This window comes from Ranitomeya variabilis, chromosome 1, assembly GCF_051348905.1.
Source record: "Ranitomeya variabilis isolate aRanVar5 chromosome 1, aRanVar5.hap1, whole genome shotgun sequence".
In the NCBI taxonomy this organism is placed as follows: Eukaryota; Metazoa; Chordata; class Amphibia; order Anura; family Dendrobatidae; genus Ranitomeya; species Ranitomeya variabilis.
In genome coordinates this window covers 1167536177-1167560107 of record NC_135232.1, presented here as the reverse complement: position 1 = coordinate 1167560107, position 23931 = coordinate 1167536177, and the positions used below count along the sequence as shown (strand labels likewise).

Below are 23931 nucleotides of genomic sequence, written 5' to 3'. Positions count from 1 at the left end.
ACCAACTCGGAAGAAGAAGGCAATTTGGGCAGGGGAACCAAATGGACCATCTTAGAAAAACGGTCACACACCACCCAGATGACAGACATCTTCTGAGAAACAGGCAGATCTGAAATAAAATCCATCGAGATGTGTGTCCAAGGCCTCTTAGGAATAGGCAAGGGCAACAATAATCCACTAGCCCGAGAACAACAAGGCTTGGCCCGAGCACAAACGTCACAAGACTGCACAAAGCCTCGCACATCTCGTGACAGGGAAGGCCACCAGAAGGATCTTGCCACCAAATCCCTGGTACCAAAAATTCCAGGATGACCTGCCAATGCAGAAGAATGTACCTCAGAGATGACTCTACTGGTCCAATCATCAGGAACAAACAACCTATCAGGCGGACAACGATCCGGTCTATCCGCCTGAAACTCCTGCAAGGCCCGCCGCAGGTCTGGAGAAACGGCTGACAAGATAACTCCCTCCTTAAGAATACCTGTGGGGTCAGAGTTGCCGGGTGAATCAGGCTCAAAACTCCTAGAAAGGGCATCCGCCTTAACATTCTTAGAACCCGGTAGGTACGATACCACAAAATTAAACCGAGAGAAAAATAATGACCAGCGCGCCTGTCTAGGATTCAGGCGCCTGGCGGTCTCAAGATAGATCAAATTTTTGTGGTCAGTCAATACCACCACCTGATGTCTGGCCCCCTCGAGCCAATGGCGCCACTCCTCAAACGCCCACTTCATGGCCAAAAGCTCCCGATTCCCAACATCATAATTCCGCTCAGCGGGCGAAAATTTACGGGAAAAGAAGGCACAAGGCCTCATCACGGCGCAGTCAGAACTTTTCTGCGACAACACTGCCCCAGCCCCGATCTCAGAAGCGTCGACCTCAACCTGAAAAGGAAGAGTCACATCAGGCTGACGCAACACAGGGGCAGAAGAAAAACGGCGCTTAAGCTCCTGAAAGGCCTCCACAGCATCAGGGGACCAATTAGCAACATCAGCACCCTGTCTAGTCAAATCGGTCAATGGCTTAACGACATCCGAAAAACCAGAAATAAATCGACGATAAAAGTTGGCAAAGCCCAAAAATTTCTGAAGACTTTTAAGAGAAGAGGGCTGCGTCCAATCACAAATAGCTTGAACCTTGACAGGATCCATCTCAATGGAAGAGGGAGAAAAAATATATCCCAAAAAGGAAATTCTCTGAACCCCAAAAAGGCACTTAGAACCCTTGACACACAGAGAATTAGACCGCAAAACCTGAAAAACCCTCTTAACTTGCCGGACATGAGAGTCCCAATCATCCGAAAAAATCAGAATATCATCCAGATACACTATCATAAATTTATCCAAAAAATCGCGGAAAATATCATGCATAAAGGACTGGAAGACTGAAGGGGCATTAGAAAGACCAAAAGGCATCACCAAATACTCAAAGTGGCCCTCGGGCGTATTAAATGCGGTTTTCCACTCATCCCCCTGCCTGATCCGCACCAAATTATACGCCCCACGGAGATCAATCTTAGAGAACCACTTGGCCCCCTTTATGCGAGCAAACAAATCAGTCAGCAACGGCAATGGGTATTGATATTTAACCGTGATTTTATTCAAAAGCCGATAATCAATACATGGTCTCAAAGAGCCGTCTTTTTTTGACACAAAGAAAAAACCGGCTCCTAAGGGAGATGACGATGGACGAATATGTCCCTTTTCCAAGGACTCCTTTATATATTCTCGCATAGCAGTATGTTCAGGCACAGACAGATTAAATAAACGACCCTTTGGGTATTTACTACCCGGAATTAAATCTATAGCACAATCGCACTCACGGTGCGGAGGTAGTGAACCCAGCTTGGGTTCTTCAAAGACGTCACGATAATCAGACAGGAACTCAGGGATTTCAGAGGGAATAGATGATGAAATGGACACCAAAGGTACGTCCCCATGAGTCCCCTTACATCCCCAGCTCAACACAGACATAGCTCTCCAGTCAAGGACTGGGTTGTGAGACTGCAGCCATGGCAATCCCAGCACCAAATCATCATGTAGATTATACAGCACCAGAAAACGAATAGTCTCCTGGTGATCCGGATTAATACACATAGTCACTTGTGTCCAGTATTGTGGTTTATTATTAGCCAATGGGGTGGAGTCAATCCCCTTCAGAGGAATAAGAGTCTCCAAAGGCTCTAAATCATACCCACAACGATTGGCAAAGGACCAATCCATAAGACTCAAAGCGGCGCCAGAGTCGATATAGGCGTCCGTAGTAATAGATGACAAAGAGCAAATCAGGGTCACAGACAAAATAAATTTAGACTGTAAAGTGCCAATGGGAACGGATTTATCAAGCTTTTTAGTACGCTTAAAGCATGCTGATATAACATGAGTAGAATCCCCACAATAGAAACACAACCCATTTTTCCGTCTAAAATTCTGCCGCTCGCTTCTGGACAGAATTCTATCACACTGCATGTTTTCTGGCGTCTTCTCAGTGGACACCGCCAGATGGTGCACTGGTTTGCGCTCCCGCAGACGCCTATCGATCTGAATGGCCATAGTCATGGACTCATTCAGACTTGCAGGCACAGGGAACCCCACCATAACATCCTTAATGGCATCAGAAAGACCCTCTCTGAAAGTAGCCGCCAAGGCACACTCATTCCACTGAGTAAGCACAGACCATTTACGGAATTTTTGGCAGTAAATTTCAGCTTCATCTTGCCCCTGCGATAGGGACATCAAAGTTTTTTCTGCCTGAAGTTCCAAATGAGGTTCCTCATACAGCAAGCCCAAGGCCAGAAAAAACGCATCCACATTGCGCAACGCAGGATCCCCTGGTGCCAATGCAAAAGCCCAATCTTGAGGGTCGCCGCGGAGCAAGGAAATCACAATCCCAACCTGCTGTGCAGGGTCTCCAGCAGAACGAGATTTCAGGGACAAAAATAACTTACAATTATTTCTAAAATTCTGAAAGCTAGATCTATTCCCTGAGAAGAATTCCGGCAAAGGAATTCTCGGCTCTGATACCGGAGCATGAACAACAAAATCTTGCAAACTTTGTACTTTCGTGGCGAGATTATTCAAACCTGCAGTTACACTCTGTAGATCCATTATAGACAGGTGAACATAGAGCCATTCAAAGATTAGAAGGAGAGAGAAAAAAAAAAAAAAAAAAAAAAAAAAATTTTCAGCAGACTTCTTATTTCTCTCCTTTCTCAGCCAAGGATTTTAACCCTTTAGTGGGCCGGTCAAACTGTCATGATCTCCATGGCCAGAGAACTAGCATCAGCCTCAATAGGAACAAGCTCTTGGAAGATGTAACTATACTGACCATGAACTAAACCTACCGCATCATCTAGAAGTAGCCAGGTAGCATGTCCTACTTTTTATCCCTATATGCCCAGCGCCGGCCGGAGAACTAAATAATGCTAGCAGAGGGAAATATAAGACCTGACTCACCTCTAGAGAAATGCCCAAAAAGGAGACAGAGGCCCCCCACATATATTGGCGGTGATATGAGATGAAACAACAAACGCAGCAGGAAAATAGTTTTAGCAAATTTGAGGTCCGCTTTCTAGATAGCAGAAGACAGAAAGCATACTTTCATGGTCAGTAGAAAACCCTAACAAAACACATCCAGAAATTACTTTAGGACTCTGGCATTAACTCATAATACCAGAGTGGCAATTCCTGATCAACAAGAGCTTTCCAGACACAGTAACGAAACTGCAGCTGTGAACTGGAACCAAAATGCAAAAACAAAACATGGACGAATGTCCAACTTATCTAGTAGATGTCTGGGAGCAGGAACAAGCACAGAGAGGCTTCTGATAACATTGATGACCGGCAAGCATCTAACAGAGAAGCCAGGTTATATAGCGACACCCAGAACTAATCAGAACAGGTGAACAGGGAAGATGATGTCACAAGTTCAATTCCACCAGTAGCCACCGGGGGAGCCCAGAATCCAAATTCACAACACCAATCATCCTGATCCGCAGACACAAAACACCTCAAATACGTCTCCAAAGTCTGATTAGTTCGCTCCGTCTGGCCATTAGTCTGAGGATGGAAGGCAGACGAAAAAGACAAATCAATGCCCAACCTGGCACAAAATGCCCGCCAAAATCTAGAAACGAACTGGGTACCCCTATCAGAAACGATATTTTCAGGAATACCATGCAAGCGAACCACATTTTGAAAAAACAAAGGAACCAACTCAGACGAGGAAGGCAACTTCGGCAATGGCACCAAATGAACCATCTTAGAAAAACGGTCACACACCACCCAGATAACAGACATCCTCTGAGAGACAGGAAGATCAGAAATAAAGTCCATCGAGATGTGCGTCCAAGGCCTCTTCGGAATAGGCAAGGGCAACAACAACCCGCTAGCCCTAGAACAACAAGGCTTGGCCCGAGCACACACATCACAAGACTGCACAAAAACACGCACATCTCGAGACAGAGATGGCCACCAGAAGGATCTAGCCACCAAATCCCTGGTACCAAAAATTCCAGGATGACCCGCCAGCGTAGAAGAATGAACCTCCGAGATGACTCTACTGGTCCAATCATCAGGAACAAACAGTCTACCAGGTGGACAGCGATCAGGTCTATCCGCCTGAAACTCTTGCAAAGCACGTCGCAGATCTGGGGAAATAGCGGATAATATCACCCCATCCTTAAGGATACCTGTAGGTTCCGAATCACCAGGGGAATCAGGCTCAAAACTCCTAGAAAGGGCATCCGCCTTCACATTCTTAGAACCTGGTAGATATGAGACCACAAAATTAAACCGAGAGAAAAACAACGACCAGCGCGCCTGTCTAGGATTCAGGCGCCTGGCAGACTCAAGATAAATCAGATTCTTGTGATCAGTCAAAACCACCACCTGATGTCTAGCACCCTCAAGCCAATGACGCCACTCCTCAAATGCCCACTTCATGGCCAAAAGCTCCCGATTACCGACATCATAATTTCTTTCGGCGGCAGAAAATTTTCGAGAAAAGAACGCACAAGGTCTCACCACTGAGCAATCGGAACTTTTCTGCGACAAAACCGCCCCCGCTCCGATCTCGGAAGCATCGACCTCAACCTGAAAGGGGAGAGAGACATCGGGCTGGCGCAACACAGGGGCAGACGAAAAGCGGCGCTTAAGTTCCCGAAAGGCCTCCACAGCGGCAGAGGACCAATTGGCCACATCAGCACCCTTCTTAGTCAAATCCGTAAGAGGCTTAGCAACACCAGAAAAACCAGTTATAAATCGACGATAAAAATTAGCAAAGCCCAAGAACTTCTGAAGACCCTTTAGAGAAGTAGGCTGCGTCCAGTCACAAATAGCCCGAACCTTGACAGGGTCCATCTCAACAGAAGAAGGGGAAAAAATGTACCCCAAAAAGGAAATCTTTTGAACCCCAAAAACACACTTAGAACCCTTTACACACAGAGAATTCTCCCGCAAGACCTGAAAAACCCTCCTGACCTGCTGAACATGAGACTCCCAGTCCTCAGAAAAAATCAAAATATCGTCCAAATACACAATCATAAATTTATCCAGATATTCACGGAAAATATCATGCATAAAGGACTGAAAAACTGAAGGTGCATTAGAAAGGCCGAAAGGCATTACCAAATACTCAAAGTGGCCCTCAGGCGTATTAAATGCGGTTTTCCACTCATCCCCTTGCTTAATTCGCACCAAATTATACGCCCTACGGAGATCAATCTTGGAGAACCACTTAGCCCCCCTTATGCGAGCAAACAAATCAGTAAGCAGCGGCAACGGATACTGATATTTGACAGTAATTTTATTCAGGAGTCGATAATCAATACAAGGCCTCAGCGAGCCATCCTTTTTAGAGACAAAGAAAAACCCAGCTCCTAAAGGTGATGAAGAAGGACGAATATGTCCCTTTTCCAGGGACTCCTTAACATACTCTCGCATGGCAGCATGCTCAGGTACAGATAGGTTAAACAAACGACCCTTTGGAAATTTACTGCCTGGAATCAGATCTAAGGCACAATCACACTCTCTGTGGGGAGGGAGAGAACCAATTTTAGGCTCTTCAAAAATATCCCCAAAATCCGACAAAAATGCCGGAATCTCAGAGGGAATAGATGACGAGATAGAACCCAAAGGTATGTCCCCATGAGCCCCCCGACATCCCCAGCTTAACACAGACATAGTTTTCCAGTCCAGTACTGGGTTATGAGATTGTAACCATGGTAATCCAAGCACTAACACATCATGTAAATTATGCAACACGAGGAAGCGAATCATCTCCTGATGGTCTGGAGTCATACGCATAGTCACTTGCGTCCAGAACTGTGGTTTATTACAAGCCAAAGGTGTAGAATCAATACCCTTCAGAGGTATAGGGACTTCCAGAGGCTCTAAATCAAACCCATAGCGCCTGGCGAAGGACCAGTCCATAAGACTCAGAGCGGCGCCAGAGTCCACATAGGCATCCACGGTAATAACTGATAATGAACAAATCAGAGTTACAGACAGAAGAAATTTAGACTGTAAAGTGCCAATAGAAACAGACTTGTCAACCTTCCTAGTACGTTTAGAGCATGCTGATATAACATGCGCGGAATCACCACAGTAGAAGCACAAGCCATTTTTGCGCCTATAATTCTGCCGCTCGCTTCTTGACAGAATTCTGTCACATTGCATTTTCTCTGGCGTCCCTTCAGAAGATACCGCCAAATGGTGCATGGGTTTGCGCTCCCGCAAACGCCGATCAATCTGAATCGCCATTGTCATGGACTCATTCAGACCTGTGGGCGTAGGAAACCCCACCATGACATCCTTAACAGCATCAGAAAGGCCCTCTCTGAAAATTGCCGCTAGGGCACACTCATTCCACTGAGTAAGCACAGACCATTTACGAAATTTTTGGCAGTATATCTCGGCTTCATCTTGCCCTTGAGACAGGGCTATTAAAGCTTTTTCAGCTTGAATCTCCAAATTAGGTTCCTCATACAGCAACCCTAAAGCCAGAAAAAACGCATCCACATTGAGCAACGCAGGATCCCCTGGTGTCAATGAAAATGCCCAATTTTGAGGGTCACCTTGCAGCAAAGAAATCACAATCTTAACCTGCTGAACAGGATCTCCAGAGGAGTGAGGTCTGAGAGAAAGGAATAATTTACAATTACATTTGAAATTCAGAAACCGAGATCTATCTCCGGAAAATACCTCTGGTGTAGGAATCTTAGGTTCAGAAATAGGAGTACGTATAACATAATCTTGTAAATTCTGAACCTTCGTAGCAAGATTATTTAAACCTGCAGCCAAACTCTGAGAGTCCATCCTTAAACCGGAGAGATCAGAGCCATTCAAGGATTAGAAGGAGAGAAAGGCAAGGCTGTAAATAGAGCAGAAATACAACTGAGCCAACTAAGTAGCAAACATGAGAGGAAAAAAAAAAAAAAAAAAATCTACAGACTTCTTTTACTCTCCTTTCTTCTGCCAATTACTTTGACAGTGGCCGGTCATACTGTCATGATTCCCCAATGGCATGGGAACATCAGAAACACAAAAATTACAGACTAGCTCTCGGGTGATGGAAACTCAAGCTGACCGTGACCTAAATCTACCACACGACTAACAGTAGACAGGGAGCATTCCTACGGCTGCCTAAATGCCACGCGCCAGCCGGAGAACTAACTACGCCTGGAAGAGGAAGGAACAGACCTGGCTTACCTCTAGTGAAATTCCCCAAAGATGATAGTAGCCCCCACATATATTAACGGTGAGTTCAGAGGAAAAGACATACACAGTATGAAGGTAGATTTAGCAAAGAGAGGTCCACTTACTAGATAGCAGAAGGATACAAAAGAGGACTTCACGGTCAGCTGAAAAACCCTTTCAAAAACCCATCCTGAAATTACTTTAAAACTCCTGTGTCAACTCATCACACAGGAGTGGCAATTTCAGTCCACAAGAGCTTCCAGTAACAGGAAATGACAAAACTGTAAACTGGACAAAAATACAAAACAATAAGGACAAGAGTCCACTTAGCTGATCAGCAGACTAGTAGCAGGAACATGCAACTGAATGACTCAGGTTACAATGATGACCGGCAAGGAAGTGACTGGAGAGCAAGGCTAAATAGGGAACTCCCAAAACTGATGGAAGCAGGTGAGCGAGGCAGAAAAGAACACACAAGTCTCCAGTACCACCAGCCACCACTAGGGGAGCCCAAAAAGCGATCACAACAGATTATACTATTGATGCTGACTCTGGAAAAGCTGTAAAGGTAGATTCTGTCACTGCTGCTGACTCTGGGAAAGCTCTGAAGGTAGATTCTGTCATTGCTGCTGGCAATGTGAAAGTTGTAAAGGTAGATTCTGCCACTGCTGCTGACTCTAGGAAAGCTCTGAAGGTAGATTGTGTCATTGCTGCTGACTCTGGGAAAGCTCTGAAGGTAGATTGTGTCATTGCTGCTGACTCTGGGAAAGCTGTGAAGGCAGATTCTGCCACTGCTGCTGACTCTGGGAAAGCTCTGAAGGTAGATTCTGTCATTGCTGCTGACAATGGTAAAGTTGTGAAGGTAGATTCTGTCACTGCTGCTGACTCTGGGAAAGCTCTGAAGGTAGATTCTGTCATTGCTGCTGACAATGGGAAAGTTGTGAAGGTAGATTCTGTCACTGCTGCTGACTCTGGGAAAGCACTGAAGGTAGATTCTGTCATTGCTGCTGACAATGGGAAAGTTGTAAAGGTAGATTCTGCCACTGCTGCTGACTCTGGGAAAGCTCCGAAGGTAGATTCTGTCATTGCTGCTGACAATGGGAAAGTTGTGAAGGTCGACTCTGTCACTGCTGCTGACTCTGGGAAAGCTCTGAAGGTAGATTCTGTCATTGCTGCTGGCAATGTGAAAGTTGTAAAGGCAGATTCTGCCACTGCTGCTGACTCTGGGAAAGCTCTGAAGGTAGATTCTGTCATTGCTGCTGACAATGGTAAAGTTGTGAAGGTAGATTCTGTCACTGCTGCTGACTCTGGGAAAGCTCTGAAGGTAGATTCTGTCATTGCTGCTGACAATGGGAAAGTTGTGAAGGTAGATTCTGTCACTGCTGCTGACAATGGGAAAGTTGTGAAGGTCGACTCTGTCACTGCTGCTGACTCTGGGAAAGCTCTGAAGGTAGATTCTGTCATTGCTGCTGGCAATGTGAAAGTTGTAAAGGTAGATTCTGCCACTGCTGCTGACTCTGGGAAAGCTCTGAAGGTAGATTGTGTCATTGCTGCTGACTCTGGGAAAGCTGTAAAGGTAGATTCTGCCACTGCTGCTGGTTCTAGGAAAGCTGGGAAGGTAGATTATACTATTGATGCTGACTCTGGAAAAGCTGTAAAGGTAGATTCTGTCACTGCTGCTGACTCTGGGAAAGCTCTGAAAGTAGATTCTGTCATTGCTGCTGACAATGAGAAAGCTGTAAAGGTAGATTCTGCCATTGCTGCTGACTCTGGGAAACCTCTGAAGGTAGATTCTGCCACTGCTGCTGACAATGAGAAAACTGTGAAGGTAGATTCTGTCATTGCTGCTGACAATGAGAAAGCTGGGAAGGTAGATTCTGTCACTGCTGCTGACTCTGGGAAAGCTCTGAAAGTAGATTCTGCCACTGCTGCTGACAATGAGAAAACTGTGAAGGTAGATTCTGCCACTGCTGCTGACAATGGGAAAGCTGGGAAGGTAGATTATACTATTGATGCTGACTCTGGGAAAGCTCTGAAGGTAGATTCTACCACTGCTGCTGACTCTGGGAAAGCTCTGAAGGTAGATTCTGTCACTGCTGCTGACTCTGGGAAAGGTCTGAAGGTAGATTCTGTCATTGCTGCTGACAATGGGAAAGTTGTGAAGGTAGATTCTGTCACTGCTGCTGACTCTGGGAAAGCACTGAAGGTAGATTCTGTCATTGCTGCTGACAATGGGAAAGTTGTAAAGGTAGATTCTGCCACTGCTGCTGACTCTGGGAAAGCTCCGAAGGTAGATTCTGTCATTGCTGCTGACAATGGGAAAGTTGTGAAGGTAGACTCTGTCACTGCTGCTGACTCTGGGAAAGCTCTGAAGGTAGATTCTGTCATTGCTGCTGGCAATGTGAAAGTTGTAAAGGTAGATTCTGCCACTGCTGCTGACTCTGGGAAAGCTCTGAAGGTAGATTGTGTCATTGCTGCTGACTCTGGGAAAGCTCTGAAGGTAGATTGTGTCATTGCTGCTGACTCTGGGAAAGCTGTGAAGGCAGATTCTGCCACTGCTGCTGACTCTGGGAAAGCTCTGAAGGTAGATTCTGTCATTGCTGCTGACAATGGGAAAGTTGTGAAGGTAGATTCTGTCACTGCTGCTGACTCTGGGAAAGCTCTGAAGGTAGATTCTGTCATTGCTGCTGACAATGGGAAAGTTGTGAAGGTAGATTCTGCCACTGCTGCTGACTCTGGGAAAGCTCTGAAGGTAGATTCTGTCATTGCTGCTGACAATGGGAAAGTTGTGAAGGTAGATTCTGTCACTGCTGCTGACTCTGGGAAAGCTCTGAAGGTAGATTCTGTCACTGTTGCTGACTCTGGGAAAGTTGTAAAGGTAGATTCTGCCACTGCTGCTGACTCTGGGAAAGCTCTGAAGGTAGATTGTGTCATTGCTGCTGACTCTGGGAAAGCTGTGAAGGCAGATTCTGTCACTGCTGCTGACTCTGGGAAAGCTCTGAAGGTAGATTCTGTCATTGCTGCTGGCAATGTGAAAGTTGTAAAGGTAGATTCTGCCACTGCTGCTGACTCTGGGAAAGCTCTGAAGGTAGATTGTGTCATTGCTGCTGACTCTGGGAAAGCTCTGAAGGTAGATTGTGTCATTGCTGCTGACTCTGGGAAAGCTGTGAAGGCAGATTCTGCCACTGCTGCTGACTCTGGGAAAGCTCTGAAGGTAGATTCTGTCATTGCTGCTGACAATGGGAAAGTTGTGAAGGTAGATTCTGTCACTGCTGCTGACTCTGGGAAAGCTCTGAAGGTAGATTCTGTCATTGCTGCTGACAATGGGAAAGTTGTGAAGGTAGATTCTGCCACTGCTGCTGACTCTGGGAAAGCTCTGAAGGTAGATTCTGTCATTGCTGCTGACAATGGGAAAGTTGTGAAGGTAGATTCTGTCACTGCTGCTGACTCTGGGAAAGCTCTGAAGGTAGATTCTGTCACTGTTGCTGACTCTGGGAAAGTTGTAAAGGTAGATTCTGCCACTGCTGCTGACTCTGGGAAAGCTCTGAAGGTAGATTGTGTCATTGCTGCTGACTCTGGGAAAGCTGTGAAGGCAGATTCTGTCACTGCTGCTGACTCTGGGAAAGCTCTGAAAGTAGATTGTGTCATTGCTGCTGACTCTGGGAAAGCTGTAAAGGTAGATTCTGCCACTGCTGCTGGTTCTAGGAAAGCTGGGAAGGTAGATTATACTATTGATGCTGACTCTGGGAAAGCTCTGAAGGTAGATTCTGTCACTGCTGCTGACTCTGGGAAAGCTCTAAAGGTAGATTCTGTCATTGCTGCTGACAATGGGAAAGTTGTGAAGGTAGATTCTGTCACTGCTGCTGACTCTGGGAAAGCTCTGAAGGTAGATTCTGTCACTGTTGCTGACTCTGGGAAAGTTGTAAAGGTAGATTCTGCCACTGCTGCTGACTCTGGGAAAGCTCTGAAGGTAGATTGTGTCATTGCTGCTGACTCTGGGAAAGCTGTGAAGGCAGATTCTGTCACTGCTGCTGACTCTGGGAAAGCTCTGAAAGTAGATTGTGTCATTGCTGCTGACTCTGGGAAAGCTGTGAATGTAGATTCTGCCACTGCTGCTGGTTCTAGGAAAGCTGGGAAGGTAGATTATACTATTGATGCTGACTCTGGAAAAGCTGTAAAGGTAGATTCTCTCACTGCTGCTGACTCTGGGAAAGCTCTGAAAGTAGATTCTGTCATTGCTGCTGACAATGGTAAAGTTGTGAAGGTAGATTCTGTCACTGCTGCTGACTCTGGGAAAGCTCTGAAGGTAGATTCTGTCATTGCTGCTGACTCTGGGAAAGCTTTAAAGGTAGATTCTGTCACTGCTACTGACTGTGGGAAAGCTCTGAAGGTAGATTGTCACTCTTGCTGACTCTGGGAAAGCTGTGAAGGTAGATTCTGCCACTGCTGCTGGCTCTGGGAAAGCTGTAAAGGTAGATTCTACCATTGCTGCTGACTCTAGGAAAGCTGAGAAAATAAAATCTACCCCTGCTGCTGTCTCTGGGAAAGCTGTGAAGGCAGATTCTGTCACTGCTGCTGACTCTGGGAAAGCTCTGAAGGTAGATTCTGTCATTGCTGCTGACAATGGGAAAGTTGTGAAGGTAGCTTCTGCCACTGCTGTTGGCTCTGGGAAAGCTCTGAAGGTAGATTCTGTCATTGCTGCTGACAATGGGATAGTTGTGAAGGTAGATTCTGTCATTGCTGCTGACTCTAGGAAAGCTCTGAAGGTAGATTCTGTCATTGCTGCTGACAATGGGAAAGTTGTGAAGGTAGCTTCTGCCACTGCTGTTGGCTCTGGGAAAGCTCTGAAGGTAGATTCTGTCATTGCTGCTGACAATGGGAAAGTTGTGAAGGTAGATTTTACCATTGCTGCTGACTCTGGGAAAGCTGAGAAAGTAAAATCTACCACTGCTGCTGACTCTGGTAAAGCTGTGAAAGTAGAATCTACCATTGCTGATTCTGGGAAAACTGTGAAGGCAGATTCTGTCACTGCTGCTGGCTCTATGAAAGCTGTGAAGGTAGATTCTGTCACTGCTGCTCACTCTGGAGAAGCTGTGAATGTAGATTCTGTCACTGCTGCTGGCTCTGGGAAAGCTCTGAAGGTAGAATCTGCCACTGTTGCGGACTCTAGGAAAGCTGTGAAGACGGTAGATTCTGTCACTCTTGCTGACAATGGGAAAGCTGTGAAGGTACGTTCTACCATTGCTGCTGACTCCGGCAAAGCTTTGAAGGCAGATTCTACCACTGCTGCCGACTCCGGGAAAGCTGTGAAGGTAGATTCTGCCTCTGCTGCAGACTCTGGGAAAGCTGAGATGATAGATTCTGTTACTGCTGCTGGCTCTGGTAAAGTTGTTAAGGTAGATTCTGTCAGTGCTGCTGACAAATTGAAAGCTGAATTACAGCTTAGGAATGATACATTAGTGAGACTGCTGCTGACAAGAAAGCTGGATAAGCACACAGCTAAACATTATACTTTATGTTAAGAACCTATAATTCTGCCTTTCACCTCGCCAAACAGACCTACTATACCACCCTGATTATCCAAGAACCCCACGAAACTTTTTGACACTTTTCACTCCCTCCTCAGGCCAAAAACACAAGCCCCTATCACAGACATTTATCCTGATGACCTGGCCTCTCACTTTATAGAGAAAATAGAGAATATCCATCAGGAAATCCGCTCCCAGCCACTAAGTGCTGTGACTCCCATCCCTCCCTGCATTTCCCCTGGCTCACTCTCCACATTTGATCCCATCACAGAAGAAGTCTTAAGGCTCCTCTCCTCGTCTGACTACATGCACTACTGACCCCATTCCCTCACATCTCCTCCAGTCGCTCTCTCCAGTCATCACAACTCACCTAACTACAATCTTTAATCTCTCCCTCTCCTCGGGCATCTTCCCATCCTCCTTCAAACACTATCATTACTCCACTATTAAAGAAACCCTCTCTCGATCCATCCTGCACAAATAAATAGAGACCAGTCTCCAGCCTCCCCTCCATCTCTAAACTCTTAGAGCGCCTGGTCTACTCCCGCCTTACCCGTCACCTCTCCACTCATTCCCTCCTAGACCCTTCACAGTCTGGCTTCCGCCCTCTACACTCAACAGAAACTGCACTCACCAAAGTGACCAATGACCTTCTGACACCAAAGTGTAACGGTGACCACTCTCTGCTCATTCTTCTCGACTTTTCTGCAGCTTTCGACACTGGTGACCACCCTCTCCTACTCTCTAGTCACTAGGCATTAAGGACACTGCTCTCTCCTGGTTCTCTTCCAACCTTTCTGACCGCTACTTCAGTGTTTCTTCGCTGGCTCCACTTCGTCCCCTCTTCCTCTCACTGTCAGGGTACCTCAGGGCTCAGTCCTTGGCCCACTTCTTTTCTCTCTCTACACAGCTCCAATTGGACAGACCATCAGCAGATTTGGCTTTCAGTACCATCTTTATGCCGATGACACACAACTATATACGTCATCCCCTGACCTTACTCCCGCTGTACTACAGAACACCACTGACTGTCTGTCTGCAGTCTCTGACATCATGTGCGCTCTCTACCTGAAACTCAACCTCTCCAAAACTGAACTTCTTCTGCTCCCACCATCTACTAACCTCCCTAAACCTGACATTTCCCTCTCCATGGGTGGCACCATAATAACACCCCAGCAGCAGGCACGCTGTCTGGGTGTTATGTTTGACTCTGAGCTCTCCTTCACATGCCATATATAACGTCTTGCCCGCTCGTGCCGCTTACACCTAAAGAACATCTCTAGAATCCGCCCTTTTCTCACCATGGAAACAACAAAAACCCTCACTGTCGCCTTGATCCACTCCCGCCTGGACTGTAACGCTCTATTAATTGGCCTCCCCATTACTCGACTTTCCCCTCTTCGGTCTATCCTTAATGCAGCAGCCAGGGTCATCTACCTGGCTAATCGGTATTCAGATGCAGCCGCTCTTCACCAGTCATTAGACTTGCTGCCCATTCATTATAGGATCCAATTCTAACTACTTGTTCTCACTCACAAAGCTCTCCACAGTGCGGCACCCCCTTACATCTCCTCCCTTATCTCTATCGGCCTAACCGACCACTGTGCTCTACAAATGACTTTCGACTAACCTCTGCACTAATCCGTACCTCCCTCTCCCGACTCCAAGACTTCTCCCGTGCTGCACCAATCCTCTGGAATGCTCTACCCCAAGATATTAGGACCATCCACAACTTGCATAGTTTTAGGCGCTCGCTCAAAACACATTTATTCAGAGCGGCCTATCACGTTCACTAATCAAAGTCATTTTATGTTTGTGTGTGTGTGTAGCCCATTCACTATCTCCATCTACCCCCACCCCTGACGATGGCTGGACCCTCATTGTAAATACATCATTGTAAATACACATCTGTACTTTGTATCTCCCCACCTCATTGTAGACTGTAAGCTCTCACGAGCAGGGGCGGCTTATTGTGCTTTAATTATTGTATTGTTAACGTTGTTACTTATGACTGTTGTGTTTGAAACTGTTAAGCGCTGTGGAATATGTTGGCGCTATATAAATAAAGATTATTATTATTATACTTTATATGACTGCAACTCCAGAGCAAACCTAGTGAATACTGTGTTGACATTTATGTCTTCTTCTGCCAGGAGCAAAGTTGTATAACTTAAGCCTTAATGAAATTGCATCCATGTCATAGTAAACCTTCAGAGGCAGTACAATGAGCGAGTCTTCCTCCAGTGCACTCATTACACTGATAATCTTCCATAATACAGTGATGTCGGTTATGTTGTCGTGTAGTGACAGAGTCTTCCTCCAGTGCAGGCATTACAGTGATAACCTTCCATAATGCAGTGATATCGGTTATGGTGTCCTGCAGTGAGTCTTTCTCCAGTGCAGGCATCATAGTGATAATCTTCCATAATGCAGTGATATCGGTTATGGTGTCCTGCAGTGAGTAAGTCTTTCTCCAGTGCAGGCATTACAGTGATAATCTTTCATAATGCAGTGATGTCAGTTAAGCTGTCATGCAGTGAGCGAGTCTTCCTCCAGTACAGGCTTCATAGTGATAACCTTCCATAATGCAGTGATATCGGTTATGGTGTCGTGTAGTGAGTCTTCCTCCAGCGCAGGCATCATAGTGATAATCTTCCATAATGCAGTGATATCGATTATGGTGTCCTGCAGTGAGTAAGTCTTCCTCCAGTGCAGGCCTCATAGTGATAATCTTCCATAATGCAGTGATATCAGTTATGGTGTCCTGCAGTGAGTAAGTCTTCCTCCAGTGCAGGCATTACAGTGATAACCTTCCGTAATGCAGTGATATCGGTTATGGTGTCCTGCAGTAGCGAGTCTTCCTCCAGTGCAGGCCTCATAGTGATAATCTTCCATAATGCAGTGATATCGGTTATGGTGTCGTGTAGTGAGAGTCTTCCTCCAGCGCAGGCATTACAGTGATAATCTTCCATAATGCAGTGATGTCAGTTAAGCTGTCATGCAGTGAGCTAGTCTTCCTCCAGTACAGGCATCATAGTGATAACCTTCCATAATGCAGTGATATCGGTTATGGTGTCGTGTAGTGAGAGTCTTCCTTCAGCGCAGGCATCATAGTGATAATTTTCCATAATGCAATGATATCGGTTATGGTGTCCTGCAGTGAGTAAGTCTTTCTCCAGCGCAGGCATTACAGTGATAATCTTCCATAATGCAGTGATGTCAGTTAAGCTGTCATGCAGTTGAGCGAGTCTTCCTCCAGTACAGGCATCATAGTGATAACCTTCCATAATGCAGTGATATCGATTATGGTGTCCTGCAGTGAGTAAGTCTTCCTCCAGTGCAGGCCTCATAGTGATAATCTTCCATAATGCAGTGATATCAGTTATGGTGTCCTGCAGTGAGTAAGTCTTCCTCCAGTGCAGGCATTACAGTGATAACCTTCCGTAATGCAGTGATATCGGTTATGGTGTCCTGCAGTAGCGAGTCTTCCTCCAGTGCAGGCCTCATAGTGATAATCTTCCATAATGCAGTGATATCGGTTATGGTGTCGTGTAGTGAGAGTCTTCCTCCAGCGCAGGCATTACAGTGATAATCTTCCATAATGCAGTGATGTCAGTTAAGCTGTCATGCAGTGAGCTAGTCTTCCTCCAGTACAGGCATCATAGTGATAACCTTCCATAATGCAGTGATATCGGTTATGGTGTCGTGTAGTGAGAGTCTTCCTTCAGCGCAGGCATCATAGTGATAATTTTCCATAATGCAATGATATCGGTTATGGTGTCCTGCAGTGAGTAAGTCTTTCTCCAGCGCAGGCATTACAGTGATAATCTTCCATAATGCAGTGATGTCAGTTAAGCTGTCATGCAGTTGAGCGAGTCTTCCTCCAGTACAGGCATCATAGTGATAACCTTCCATAATGCAGTGATATCGGTTATGGTGTCGTGTAGTGAGAGTCTTCCTCCAGCGCAGGCATTACAGTGATAATCTTCCATAATGCAGTGATGTCAGTTAAGCTGTCATGCAGTGAGCAAGTCTTCCTCCAGTACAGGCATCATAGTGATAACCTTCCATAATGCAGTGATATCGGTTATGGTGTCCTGCAGTGAGTAAGTATTTCTCCAGCGCAGGCATTACAGTGATAATCTTCCATAATGCAGTGATGTCAGTAAAGCTGTCATGCAGTTGAGCAAGTCTTCCTCCAGTACAGGCATCATAGTGATAACCTTCCATAATGCAGTGATATCGGTTATGGTGTCGTGTAGTGAGAGTCTTTCTCCAGTGCAGGCATCATAGTGATAATCTTCCATAATGCAGTGATATCAGTTATGGTGTCCTGCAGTGAGCGAGTCTTCCTCCAGTGCAGGCATTACAGTGATAATCTTCCATAATGCAGTGATATCGGTTATGGTGTCCTGCAGTGAGTGAGTCTTTCTCCAGTGCAGGCCTCATAGTAATAATCTTCCATAATGCAGTGATATCGGTTATGGTGTCCTGCAGTGAGTGAGTCTTTCTCCAGTGCAGGCCTCATAGTAATAATCTTCCATAATGCAGTGATATCGGTTATGGTGTCCTGCAGTGAGTGAGTCTTTCTCCAGTGCAGGCCTCATAGTAATAATCTTCCATAATGCAGTGATATCGGTTATGGTGTCCTGCAGTGAGTGAGTCTTTCTCCAGTGCAGGCCTCAGTGATAATCTTCCATAATGCAGTGATATCGGTTATGGTGTCCTGCAGTGAGTAAGTCTTTCTCCAGTGCAGGCATTACAGTTATAATCTTCCATAGTGCAGTGATATCGGTTACGGTGTCCTACAGTGAGTAAGTCTTTCTCCAGTGCAGGCATCATAGTGATAACCTTCCATAATGCAGTGATATCGGTTATGGTGTCGTGTAGTGAGAGTCTTCCTCCAGCGCAGGCATTACAGTGATAATCTTCCATAATGCAGTGATGTCAGTTAAGCTGTCATGCAGTGAGCAAATCTTCCTCCAGTACAGGCATCATAGTGATAACCTTCCATAATGCAGTGATATCGGTTATGGTGTCCTGCAGTGAGTAAGTATTTCTCCAGCGCAGGCATTACAGTGATAATCTTCCATAATGCAGTGATGTCAGTAAAGCTGTCATGCAGTTGAGCGAGTCTTCCTCCAGTACAGGCATCATAGTGATAACCTTCCATAATGCAGTGATATCGGTTATGGTGTCGTGTAGTGAGAGTCTTTCTCCAGTGCAGGCATCATAGTGATAATCTTCCATAATGCAGTGAAATCGGTTATGGTGTCCTGCAGTGAGCGAGTCTTCCTCCAGTGCAGGCATTACAGTGATAATCTTCCATAATGCAGTGATATCGGTTATGGTGTCCTGCAGTGAGTGAGTCTTTCTCCAGTGCAGGCCTCATAGTAATAATCTTCCATAATGCAGTGATATCGGTTATGGTGTCCTGCAGTGAGTGAGTCTTTCTCCAGTGCAGGCCTCATAGTAATAATCTTCCATAATGCAGTGATATCGGTTATGGTGTCCTGCAGTGAGTGAGTCTTTCTCCAGTGCAGGCCTCAGTGATAATCTTCCATAATGCAGTGATATCGGTTATGGTGTCCTGCAGTGAGTAAGTCTTTCTCCAGTGCAGGCATTACAGTTATAATCTTCCATAGTGCAGTGATATCGGTTACGGTGTCCTACAGTGAGTAAGTCTTTCTCCAGTGCAGGCATCATAGTGATAACCTTCCATAATGCAGTGATATCAGTTATGGTGTCCTGCAGTGAGTAAGTCTTCCTCCAGTGCAGGCATTACAGTGATAACCTTCCGTAATGCAGTGATATCGGTTATGGTGTCCTGCAGTGAGTCAGTCTTCCTCCAGCGCAGGCATCATAGTGATAATCTTCCATAATGCAGTGATATCGGTTATGGTGTCGTGTAGTGAGAGTCTTCCTCCAGCGTAGGCATTACAGTGATAATCTTCCATAATGCAGTGATGTCAGTTAAGCTGTCATGCAGTTGAGCAAGTCTTCCTCCAGTACAGGCATCATAGTGATAACCTTCCATAATGCAGTGATATCGGTTATGGTGTCCTGCAGTGAGTAAGTATTTCTCCAGCGCAGGCATTACAGTGATAATCTTCCATAATGCAGTGATGTCAGTAAAGCTGTCATGCAGTTGAGCGAGTCTTCCTCCAGTACAGGCATCATAGTGATAACCTTCCATAATGCAGTGATATCGGTTATGGTGTCGTGTAGTGAGAGTCTTCCTCCAGCGCAGGCATCATAGTGATAATCTTCCATAATGCAGTGATATCGGTTATGGTGTCCTGCAGTGAGCGAGTCTTCCTCCAGTGCAGGCCTCATAGTAATAATCTTCCATAATGCAGTGATATCAGTTATGGTGTCCTGCAGTAGCGAGTCTTCCTCCAGTGCAGGCCTCATAGTAATAATCTTCCATAATGCAGTGATATCAGTTATGGTGTCCTGCAGTGAGCGAGTCTTCCTCCAGTGCAGGCATTACAGTGATAATCTTCCATAATGCAGTGATATCGGTTATGGTGTCCTGCAGTGAGTGAGTCTTTCTCCAGTGCAGGCCTCATAGTAATAATCTTCCATAATGCAGTGATATCGGTTATGGTGTCCTGCAGTGAGTGAGTCTTTCTCCAGTGCAGGCCTCATAGTAATAATCTTCCATAATGCAGTGATATCGGTTATGGTGTCCTGCAGTGAGTGTGTCTTTCTCCAGTGCAGGCCTCATAGTAATAATCTTCCATAATGCAGTGATATCGGTTATGGTGTCCTGCAGTGAGTGAGTCTTTCTCCAGTGCAGGCCTCAGTGATAATCTTCCATAATGCAGTGATATCGGTTATGGTGTCCTGCAGTGAGTAAGTCTTTCTCCAGTGCAAGCATTACAGTTATAATCTTCCATAGTGCAGTGATATCGGTTACGGTGTCCTACAGTGAGTAAGTCTTTCTCCAGTGCAGGCATCATAGTGATAACCTTCCATAATGCAGTGATATCAGTTATGGTGTCCTGCAGTGAGTAAGTCTTCCTCCAGTGCAGGCCTCATAGTAATAATCTTCCATAATGCAGTGATATCAGTTATGGTGTCCTGCAGTAGCGAGTCTTCCTCCAGTGCAGGCCTCATAGTAATAATCTTCCATAATGCAGTGATATCAGTTATGGTGTCCTGCAGTGAGCGAGTCTTCCTCCAGTGCAGGCATTACAGTGATAATCTTCCATAATGCAGTGATATCGGTTATGGTGTCCTGCAGTGAGTGAGTCTTTCTCCAGTGCAGGCCTCATAGTAATAATCTTCCATAATGCAGTGATATCGGTTATGGTGTCCTGCAGTGAGTGAGTCTTTCTCCAGTGCAGGCCTCATAGTAATAATCTTCCATAATGCAGTGATATCGGTTATGGTGTCCTGCAGTGAGTGAGTCTTTCTCCAGTGCAGGCCTCAGTGATAATCTTCCATAATGCAGTGATATCGGTTATGGTGTCCTGCAGTGAGTAAGTCTTTCTCCAGTGCAGGCATTACAGTTATAATCTTCCATAGTGCAGTGATATCGGTTACGGTGTCCTACAGTGAGTAAGTCTTTCTCCAGTGCAGGCATCATAGTGATAACCTTCCATAATGCAGTGATATCAGTTATGGTGTCCTGCAGTGAGTAAGTCTTCCTCCAGTGCAGGCATTACAGTGATAACCTTCCGTAATGCAGTGATATCGGTTATGGTGTCCTGCAGTGAGTCAGTCTTCCTCCAGCGCAGGCATCATAGTGATAATCTTCCATAATGCAGTGATATCGGTTATGGTGTCGTGTAGTGAGAGTCTTCCTCCAGCGTAGGCATTACAGTGATAATCTTCCATAATGCAGTGATGTCAGTTAAGCTGTCATGCAGTGAGCAAGTCTTCCTCCAGTACAGGCATCATAGTGATAACCTTCCATAATGCAGTGATATCGGTTATGGTGTCCTGCAGTGAGTAAGTATTTCTCCAGCGCAGGCATTACAGTGACAATCTTCCATAATGCAGTGATGTCAGTAAAGCTGTCATGCAGTTGAGCGAGTCTTCCTCCAGTACAGGCATCATAGTGATAACCTTCCATAATGCAGTGATATCGGTTATGGTGTCGTGTAGTGAGAGTCTTCCTCCAGCGCAGGCATCATAGTGATAATCTTCCATAATGCAGTGATATCGGTTATGGTGTCCTGCAGTGAGCGAGTCTTCCTCCAGTGCAGGCCTCATAGTAATAATCTTCCATAATGCAGTGATATCGGTTATGGTGTCCTGCAGTGAGTAAGTATTTCTCCAGCGCAGGCATTACAGTGACAATCTTCCATAATGCAGTGATGTCAGTAAAGCTGTCATGCAGTTGAGCGAGTCTTCCTCCAGTACAGGCATCATAGTGATAACCTTCCATAATGCAGTGATATCGGTTATGGTGTCGTGTAGTGAGAGTCTTCCTCCAGCGCAGGCATCATAGTGATAATCTTCCATAATGCAGTGATATCGGTTATGGTGTCCTGCAGTGAGCGAGTCTTCCTCCAGTGCAGGCCTCATAGTAATAATCTTCCATAATGCAGTGATATCGGTTATGGTGTCCTGCAGTGAGTGAGTCTTCCTCCAGTGCAGGCCTCATAGTAATAATCTTCCATAATGCAGTGATATCGGTTATGGTGTCCTGCAGTGAGTCTTCCTCCAGTGCATGTTGGTTATGCCGTGTTAGGACAGTAGACTTCTCAGTAGCAGGCATGCATCGCTCGGGGAGCATTAGTACAGAACTTAGTGGATGACTACATGAAATGGTCTCAGCCTCTAACCACCATGTTCTCTCTCTACAGCGGTCAGTAAGAGGTATGAATGTGCCAACTTTGGTGAGCAGGGCATCACCGTGGGATGTTGGGATTTGTATCGTCATGACATAGACTGTCAATGGATTGACATAACGGATGTAAAACCAGGAAACTACATACTTCAGGTAAGCGCTTGGTCTGTCATGTAGGAAGCGTGCCCTATGCTGTAGCATTATTATTTATTTATATAGCACCATTAATTCCATGGTGCTGTACATGAGAAGGGGTCACATACAGAATTATGGATATTGTTTACAGTAAACAAATTTACAATGACAGACTGGTACAGAGAGGAGAGTACCCTGTCCTTGCGGACTTACATTCTACGGGATAATGGGGAAGAGACAGGTTTGGGGTGCAGCAGTTCAGGTGGTGATGAGGCGTCAGCTCGGGTTGTGGTGAGGCGGCAGCTCGGGTGGTGGTGAGGTGGCAGCTCGGGGGGTGGAGAGGCAGCAGAATGGTTATTGCGGGCTGTAGGCTTTCCTGAAGAGGTGGGTTTTCAGGTTCCGTCTGAAGGATCCGAGGGTGGTGGATAATCGGTCGTGTTGAGGCGTGGAATTCCACAGGATGGGGGACACTCAGGAGAAATCTTGGAGGCGGTTGTGTGAGGAAGAAATAAGTGTGGAAGAGAGTAGGAGGTCTTGGGAGGATCGGAGATTGCGTGAGGGAAGATATTGGGAGATTAGTTCAGAGATATAGGGAAGGGACAGGTTTTGGATGGATTTGTAGATCAGTGTTAGTAGTTTGAACGCAGAGTTGAGGACAGACTGGAGTGGTGCAAGAGAGTTAGCGGGGAGGCCACAGAGGAGGGTGTTGCAGTAATCGAAGCGGGAGATGATGAGGGTATGCACAAGAGTTTTAGTAGATTGGGGGCTGAGGAAGGGACGGATGCTGGCATGGAGATTAATTGCCACCACAGTGGGTCTGTGACCAGCAGTTGTTTGGCTTTTTCCGCCATTCTCATTTATGTGTATTTCTTTATTCGTAAGGTCGTCATTAATCCAAATTTTGAAGTGGCAGAAAGTGACTTCACCAACAATGCCATGAAATGTAACTGCAAATATGATGGGCACCGCATCTGGATACACAACTGTCATATAGGTGAGCGGCTGTGGATGAGACACTCGGGGAGAGGACCCTTGTCCTGTAATGCTCAGGGGGCTATAGGAGGTAGAACACACGTGCAGACAAGGTGGTGATCATCCAGTACAGAATACATGGCAGCTGACTGCTCGTCTCGACGCCCACACTTTCACTGTGATAGATGATGGCCAGTGTTATAGCTTATTGGGGAGGCAGGATACACCCGGGTTGAGGCGTCGCTATAAATTTCACTTTGTTACAGGGGCTGAAGTCTTAAATGTTGTATGTCACCTTCAGGGCGAAGCTGCTTCTATGTTACACCCTACACATCTAAACAGAATCATGTAATGCCATTAATAAGACCCTCAACACAAGAGAGAATGCCCCTGCAGTGGACTTCACAGAGATTCCCATTAATGAAAGCGACTGGGTTGTAACTCTCCAATGATAAGTTTATATAGTATAATGCATGGGACCAGCAGCCCACTCTACATTGAAGGGGTCCAAATGGTCTCCATCTATCTAAGCCCCACTGGTACCAACCAACCAATCATCCATGTAAGGAGCAGGCCACAGCTAGACGAATCCCACTGAGGTTCCTTACCTCACTTCCCCAGCACCTCCTCTGTGACTTACATGTTGAGTCACAACCTAGACAGCTCCCTGACTAAGGGACATCACAAATTAGTATAGCATAGGCACTAGTGATGAGAGAGTATACTTGTTGCTCGTGTTTTCCCGAGTATGCTCGTGTGTCCTCAGGGTATTTTGTTGTGCTCGGAGATTTAGTTT

At 45.9% G+C, this 23931-nt stretch overlaps 1 protein-coding gene across 7 annotated transcripts in view; it reads left to right on the top strand.

The window, feature by feature from the left end:
* The window catches only part of LOXL3 (lysyl oxidase like 3), a 275024-nt gene that overhangs the window by 249825 nt on the left and 1268 nt on the right, over window positions 1-23931 (top strand). For all 7 annotated transcript variants that reach the window (XM_077280484.1, XM_077280490.1, XM_077280487.1 and 4 more), the window contains 2 exons: window positions 22045-22181; window positions 23046-23157. In XM_077280484.1, the coding sequence (XP_077136599.1) occupies window positions 22045-22181; window positions 23046-23157 (249 nt within the window). The remainder of the gene's footprint in view (window positions 1-22044; window positions 22182-23045; window positions 23158-23931) is intronic.